At 38.7% G+C, this 7,973-nt stretch overlaps 1 protein-coding gene across 4 annotated transcripts in view; it reads left to right on the forward strand.

The window, feature by feature from the left end:
• MAPK6 (mitogen-activated protein kinase 6) overlaps nt 1-6,165 on the forward strand; it is a 29,414-nt gene extending 23,249 nt beyond the window's left edge. For all 4 annotated transcript variants that reach the window (XM_065688428.1, XM_065688425.1, XM_065688427.1 and 1 more), the window contains 3 exons: nt 2,215-2,379; nt 2,984-3,185; nt 3,788-6,165. In XM_065688428.1, coding sequence (XP_065544500.1) covers nt 2,215-2,379; nt 2,984-3,185; nt 3,788-4,886 — 1,466 coding nt within the window. In that variant the 3' untranslated portion in view covers nt 4,887-6,165. The remainder of the gene's footprint in view (nt 1-2,214; nt 2,380-2,983; nt 3,186-3,787) is intronic.
• Nucleotides 6,166-7,973: the final 1,808 nt, after the last annotated feature.

Genomic DNA, 7,973 nt, shown 5'->3' on the forward strand with positions numbered 1-7,973 from the left:
TGCATAATTGTCTTCCTCCAGAAAGGTTGTTTCTCATGGGTAATATCACTAGTCACTGACTATCAGGATATGCTATATTATCATGCGTTTATACAAACTAAAATCAATGTATTTGTAAAGCAAAAGATATTTCAATTTTTGTTGCTCATACCAGGGTGTATATAGATCACAATTTGACGTAGTACTCCTATATGGAAAGTTGTCTGTAATTAGGTTAAGCTAAATTTATTGTATACCTATGAAGTGTTGTAAGTATATGTGGTTTAGTGAACTGGTTTATCTGGGGACTATCTGAGGATTATGAATACCCCGAGCATTATATAAAGATATTTTTTTTAATACAGTCAACCTAATCACGTCTCACTTTATGTTAAGTTACAGAAGAGTGACCCTTTTTTCCCCATTCCCAGTTTTTTTTTGTCATCTGCAGGTTTGTTTGGCCTGACCTTTGTTTCAGTGGTCTAGGAAGGAGACTTAAGATATAAAATTTAGTGTGGCATACCAGAGAAATGTGTAACCTCTTTTTAGATAAAATCAGACTGTCATTTGCATTGTGGGAGATCACCCCATAGGCTCCACCTGCTGTTAGGCATTCAGTCCATGGGAGCAAGTGAGCTAGTCTAGATTAAACCCCCGACATGCTTACTTTCTGTGCACCCTGGAGCCTCAACAGCGGCTGCCTTATTCAAGCTCGCTGTTGGATTTGCTTCTCTTGGTCTAAATTACTGGAGTAATACAGAAAAAACCTCTTAAGAACTGAGCTCGCATTTCAAAGTTCACATTCCTTTAGATACATGTGGACTAAAACCACATCTCTGCATTAAATTCTTACCTTTGTATGTCAAGGTAATGAAATTGAGAGCTTTTCCCATTAAGTACTATTAATGAAGTTCTGTCACCTTGGAATCATTATTTTAATTAATTAAAATTAATCAGAATGGTTAACCATTAATGGTATAATCACTGGTAGAAATCAACAACTAACATGCAAAGAGGCTTTTCTTGCAGTGAGTTGCTAATTTTGAGTTACTGTTGCAGCAAAGTTCACCGTGTATTAAATGCTCAACTGATAAGAGATTTATTACGCTTCAATTGCATCAAGCAGTTCTGCTAGAAAATAGTGAAACAGAAAGTCTGCAGATTTCAGTGCTCAGCATAGATTGATTGCAGCTGCTAGCATTTTGGCTTTTGGTTTTGAATAGTGTTGGTGTTTGCCAAAAGTTTTTATTGGTCCAATAGCTGTGCAGTGAGCTAGAATTCTGGGGGTTTTCAGCTTGGTCTTAGTAACCAAAATTCATCTGGGGTCATGTTTTCTGCAGTGGCTTTGTCTTGGCTTTTCGTTATCTGGCAGATGTGTTGGTAGGATGTCCATTGCAGACTGCTGAAGTGAACTGATTGATAGTGCATAGATTTTGAGATGGTACAATCTCCATTTATTTTTGTATTTAATGTCACATGCATCAGTATAACTGATTTCCCAGAGCTGCTTGGTGAAGGAGAGAAACACTGGCATCAAATAATTCTATGTAGTTTAATCTGCTAGTTGATTTTCTAGGGTGCTGTGTGCTTCTTGGAGCTGACCAATAAACTGAGGTAGACAAGCTGTATTTCTGGGTGTTCCAGCTACATTGGTACAGCATATAGATGCTGTCCATTATTCACAATTGACCTGCTATGTGGTTCTTGCAGTTTACTTACAGTTCTTACCCAAGGAAATTTCAGTAGTGCTAAAAGTGTGCTATAATTTGAATCCTAACACAGTATATGAATACAGATGGCTGTGTCGTGTAAGATCTCTTGCTGAGCTAAACTGCTGGTTTTATTAATAAGGGACATAAAGGTCAAAGTGAGGTCAAATATTGAATTAATTAGGTGGATCAGCTCAAAGAGGAGGATTGCAGTAGTATGGTATGTAACAAAAAGGTTATTGCTGTAGAGTACTTCATGTTGAAGACATTCTTGCAAAAGCTTAAGGTTGGGTCATTTTACCTGTGTGTGGCAGTGCTGTAATTCTTCATATGCTACCGCATTTTTGAGAGCTCTTCAGATTTATCATTCAAATTTAGAACTCGAGCCTTTCCTCTGTTGTGGGAGATAATAGTCTGCTGCTGAAAATAGCTACTCGGAGCACAAAATTTTGACATGCTTTTTAGATACAGGAATCAGGAGTGTTTGAAGTTGAAACGGCAGCTTGTGTTTTCTCTGGGCGTTTAGGTGCACATGAACTTGAACAGATGCAGTTGATTCTAGAATCGATTCCTGTCGTACATGAGGAGGACCGTCAGGAGCTTCTCAATGTAATTCCAGTTTACATTAGAAACGATATGACTGAGCCACATAAACCTTTAACTCAGTTGCTTCCAGGCATCAGTCCTGAAGGTAAGTAATTGAAAAAAAGTACTTCCTGTATTTCAAAATCATAAAATAGTGAATGTGTGTGATTGTTAAAAGCAAATGTCAGTTAGAAGAATCTATACATTCTCTGAAGCAGGATTATCTGCTTGCATGATGGCTACTTAGTAATCTTTGGATTGGAAATGTGAACCTCTGCTGGACCTGTTTGCACTGGAATTGCTCTATTTTTGAGACACTGGCTTCCTAAATATAAGGGAGCACTGGAATGGAGTCAGTATATAACAACTGTCTTTCAGATGTTTTCAGAAGTGTCCCCCAAGCGAACTGACAGCAGTGTTTCCTAATAGCTGTAGGTGGATACTGATTCAGCTTGAAGCATTCTGTCTCTTAGTGTATTTTCCTGCTTTAAGTTAAATTGTTGTTGATCGTAGGTTCGACTTCTACTCTTCTAGCTTTCCTATGGCTACAGAATGCATATTTGGCAGTAAACTGTCAAGAGCTGATACTTCACAGGTGGCTGCTTTCAAGGAAATGCACACCTTTAGAGCAAAGTTCTGCACCTTAATCTTAAATTCCAGATGTCTGAAATGTCATTTCTCTCCTATTTGCTATAACTTTTTTGCTGCAGCACTGGACTTTCTGGAGCAGATTTTGACATTTAGTCCCATGGATCGATTGACAGCAGAAGAAGCTTTGTCCCATCCTTATATGAGCATTTATTCCTTTCCAACGGATGAGCCTATTTCAAGTCATCCTTTTCACATTGAAGATGAAGTTGATGATATTCTGCTGATGGATGAAAGTCACAGCCATATTTATAATTGGGAAAGGTAAATTTATCACTTATTGAATGGTTATGTGCTTGAAGTAATACTGTTTCATAGGCATAACTTCCTTTCCTGCTTGCTTCTTGTCAAGTTGACCTGAGAATAAACTTTTCCCTTATAGGCAGTGCCTTGTCGTTGGGTTTATAATTCATGAGAGTGACTTGGCAATGCTGATGCATTCCTGAGATGCACTCAGCAGAATCTGGAATCTAAAGCTAATCTCCCCATTACTTTTTTCCAAAAAAATATTTCTCTGAAACAATTTTAAGTATGAATGTCTTGTCCAATGCTTAGTGCATGTTATAGTAAATAGATTGACAACAGTCACTGAAAGTCAGTTTAACACGCTTTAAGGAAGAGTTTTGTAAATGAAGTGAGTTGTCATACATAATTCTGGATTTAAATCTGTCAGATGTGTGTATGAAGATTGCTTTATGCCAGATTAATTTAAAAGCCTGAAGGATGTACCCAGTGAATTGAGGAAAAAATTCTGTCTGTGTTAAATTGTCATCATTCTGTAAGAGAATTTCTAAACTTAACTCTCTCTGTTTTGGGAGTGAGAAGACTGTTTTTTAGCTGCTAACACTTGGGAAATTGTTTTACAGATACCATGAAAGTCAGTTTTCAGACCATGACTGGCCTATTCATAATAACTATGAAGCTGATGAAGTTCAGCGTGATCCAAGGGCTCTCTCTGATGTTACTGATGAGGAAGAAGTGCAAGTAGATCCTCGCAAATATTTGGATGGAGATCGTGAAAAGTATCTGGAGGATCCTGCCTTTGACACCCACTTTTCTACTGAGCCTTGCTGGCAGTATTCAGATCACCATGAAAACAAGTATTGTGATCTGGAATGTAGTCACACTTGTAATTACAAAATGAGGTCATCTTCATACCTAGATAATTTAGTTTGGCGAGACAGTGAAGTTAACCATTACTATGAGCCCAAGCTTATTATAGATCTTTCAAACTGGAAGGAACAGAGCAAAGAAAAGTCTGATAAGAAAGGCAAGTCTAAATGTGAAAAGAATGGGTTGGTGAAAGCTCAGATAGCGCTTGAGGAAGCATCACAGCAACTTGTTGAAAAAGAAAGGGAGAAGAATCAAGGATTTGACTTTGATTCCTTTATAGCAGAAACCATTCAGCTTAGTTTACAACACGAGTCTACTGATGTTGATAAATTAAATGACTTGAATAGCTCAGTGTCTCAAATAGAGTTGAAAGGATTAATATCAAAGTCAGTAAGCAGAGAGAAGCAGGAGAAAGGAATGGCTAATTTGGCACAGTTAGAAGCTCTGTACCAAACCTCCTGGGACAGTCAGTTTGTAAGTAGTGGGGAGGAGTGCTTCCTCATAGACCAGTTTTGTTGTGAAGTAAGGAAAGATGAACAAGTTGAAAAAGAAAATACTTACACCAGTTATTTGGACAAATTTTTTAGTAAGAAAGAAGATGCTGAAATGCTAGAACCTGAGCCAGTAGAAGAGGGGAAGCTTGGGGAGAAGGAAAGAGAAGAAAGCTTTCTCAGTAACAGTGGAGAGCTCCTCTTCAACAAGCAGCTTGAGGCTATAGGTATTCCTCAGTTTCACAGCCCTGTTGGTTCGCCGCTGAAATCAATACAGGCCACATTAACGCCTTCTGCTATGAAGTCATCTCCCCAGATTCCCCACAAAACGTACAGCAGCATTCTGAAACATCTAAATTAAAACACTCAGCAGACATTTCTTTTATATTCATGAGATGTGTTTGTCTTTTTTTATTACTAGTGTAAGTAATTTTTTTACTTGAATCAGACGGTGTAATTTTGGTATGGATTTCATTAGTTTTCTGTTTACCATTGTTTTTACAATCCAGAATTACTTTCTATACATAAGTTAGTTTTGTTTTTAAACTGGCATGTCGTTTGCACACAAAATTAAAGAATAGAGCAAAATAATGCAAAATGCAGGAGGTAACAAAAAAAAAATGCACTAAACCAAGTAAAAAACCCATTCTCTCAGTAAAACAGTGTCCATGTTTTGCAGAAAAAGAACCTTGCCTTGAAATTTACACAGTGAGACTGTACATAACTGCATGAAAATATCTATTTTTCCCAAAACATTTTTTCATTCATGCGTATTTTAGAGTTTTTCATACTGTACACATTTCTTAGACACATGATACCAGCAGCAACTGAAATGAATGCAGAATTTGGTACGCATGTGTTATCTACCTCAAGGTAACAGCAGTATGTGGCAAAACATTAACCACCCATAGTGCTTCTCATTATGCACTTCTATTTAGCCAGCATTATTGTAGTAGCTATTCTTATTGAAAATCATTCAATATTTATAAATGTTCTGGTATGCATTCTTTATAGTGAAGTGTTAATATGCAGCACTTTTATTTATTTTAGCAAATAAGTATATTTCTGTAATTATAGAAAGTCAACTTAATTTTTGAGTTACTTTTCAGATAAAAGTTTCTGTTTAGCACTATGGTTTTATTGCCTACATAGCTGGATATATTAACATCGGCTTATTCTGAGGCTATCAAATACATTCTTTTTATTTTTATTTGTTAGTTTTCATTTCAATGAAAGCACTCACTGTGTATAGGAATTCGTAATTGGAGGTGCTTGATCTCGACAAAAGAAATTAGGAATTGCTTTATTATCAAATGCTCCTAGAAGTCTTAATTGTGTTCATTTTTTAAGATTTTGTAATGTTAGTTGTGTGCATGGAAATAATTAAGGTACAACATTACTGTAGGTTAAAGTTCTATATGGTGAGACATTTTGTTTTTACTGTATGTTTTTACTGAATGATTCCTGTCCCGCTCCCAGCCCCCCTCAAAAGCAAGCATGACTAAAATTAGGTTAAATATAGCATGTAGCATCTCAGTCTTCTGAAAATTTGTTTTACCTTCTGATTTTTTGAAATACTGGATGTATCATTGGCTCCCCTGTTTAAAACGAAGAACAAATAAAAACATGGCCAGCAAAAACGACTGGTGTTGCTTTGTGCAATGTAAGATAAAGAGGTGCTGCTGTAATGTTGTGTTGTGAAAGGCAGCACTCCCTCTACAAGGTGCTCAGGGAAACATGAGGAATTGCCTTCCCTAGGAGTCTACCCTAGATGTGCTGCTGCTGGGGGTGCAGTGCCCTAGTGGAAGGAGCCTCCAGAAATGTAACTATGTCCCAGTGCACATGGCCTGTATTGAAGAGAATCTTGTGTAATGATACGACTGCGGGAGTGTAAGTAAGTGTGCATAGCATCAATAACCGTGTTTTGTTCAAAATACATCTGACTTGCAGGTGTAAGTGAGCTTTACTGTTCTATCAACTTTTTAAACATAAGAGCGTTAAAGCAGAAGAGCTGCTGTAAGCATCTTCATGTTGGGGGCGACGTGGAATGAAGGCGTTGATGTAAGTCCTTCAGCCAAGAGTCTGTCAAGCACTTTCACAGGGAGTGGAACCAGGTAATTCCTATGGGATTCTCAAAATGTGCAGATCAGGTCTCTGTTGCAGCAAGCCCTAAGATGTGAGTATTTCTCTTTCAGTTCCTCCCGTCAGAGCCGTTCCTGGGGGAGCTAATTAGCTGTGCAATAAAGCTACATCTTTTGGCAAACTCTGCAGCTTTTTCCATGATGGTATCATAGTTCCTCCAATTTTTCCATCTCTCCTCCCCTCCTCCTCTGGTAAGTAGCACAGATACAGTTTGCATAAAGCAAGTTGCTGCTCCCCAGCGTGGCAGACAGTGGTCACTTGAGGAGATGGGCCCCAGAGTATGTTTTTGGTATGGCATGTGAATGCTTAGGTACATCAGTTTGTATGTATGGGGCTGTGGGGAGGAGGAAATAGCTCATTGCCTTTTCTCCTAGGCAGGGGACTGTGGTAGGTTTTATTGAGATGGAAAGCAGTGGGGTGGGAAGTGCTTAGAAACTGGAAACAAATTTCAGCTTGAAAACACATCTTTGGCAGCTGAATCTTTTTTATTTGTTTAGTTTTTAAGCACACCAATGACACTCAGTGGAACTTAAGAAGCCTGTAATGGTAGAAAGGGAACACTTTTGAACTCAAAAGGGGAGGTGCTAGCACGGGGCTTAAATCCAGCACAGTGCTTCTCACTGCATTGGACTTCTACTTGAACTGAGGAAGCAGTGCTGTACAGGCACTGCTGGCTGCTTTGGCGGAACCCCTGCCCTAAATGGGCTCCGTTGGAGGCTTCATCTGGGCAGTCAGGCTTATTACTTGGAAGTAATTCCCTGTGTGGAGATGATTAAAGAGAGTAAAAGTGCTTTGTAAGGCAAAGTGAAATCTACTGCTAGAAAGTGAAGATCCTGAGTGTGGTGTTGGTTTCTCCCTTGGCAAGGCACAGGAGTCCTGTGTTAGGAGAGCAGTCTGTGGGAAAGAGCAGGCTTTCACGGAATGCTCCCAGCGGGTGGAAGATGGTTTTTGTCCCACACTCGTCAGCTGTGCCCATCCTAGGCCAGTTACATGTGTAACCCTTTGGCTGTGACCTAGCAACTGATATGTCTTTAAAAGCAAATTATGGAAGAGGCTTTAATTAAGAACTAGATAAAGGGGCTGCTGTTCCATGTCAAGGTACTTGCCAAGTAAAATGGAACACCCTTACTTAACAAAAAAGCAATAAGGAATGAGGATACTGTCTTTTCAAAATACCTTTTCTTCTCTCTGTGGTCTTTGGTTGAAAGGCAGCGTTTTAAAGTATATCCAACAAGAACTTCAGCTGAAAGAGGTGATGTTTACCCTTACGAAACAGACCAGGACAGAGCGTTTTACATGTGCTATG

This window comes from Lathamus discolor, chromosome 8, assembly GCF_037157495.1.
Source record: "Lathamus discolor isolate bLatDis1 chromosome 8, bLatDis1.hap1, whole genome shotgun sequence".
Taxonomy (NCBI): domain Eukaryota; kingdom Metazoa; phylum Chordata; class Aves; order Psittaciformes; family Psittacidae; genus Lathamus; species Lathamus discolor.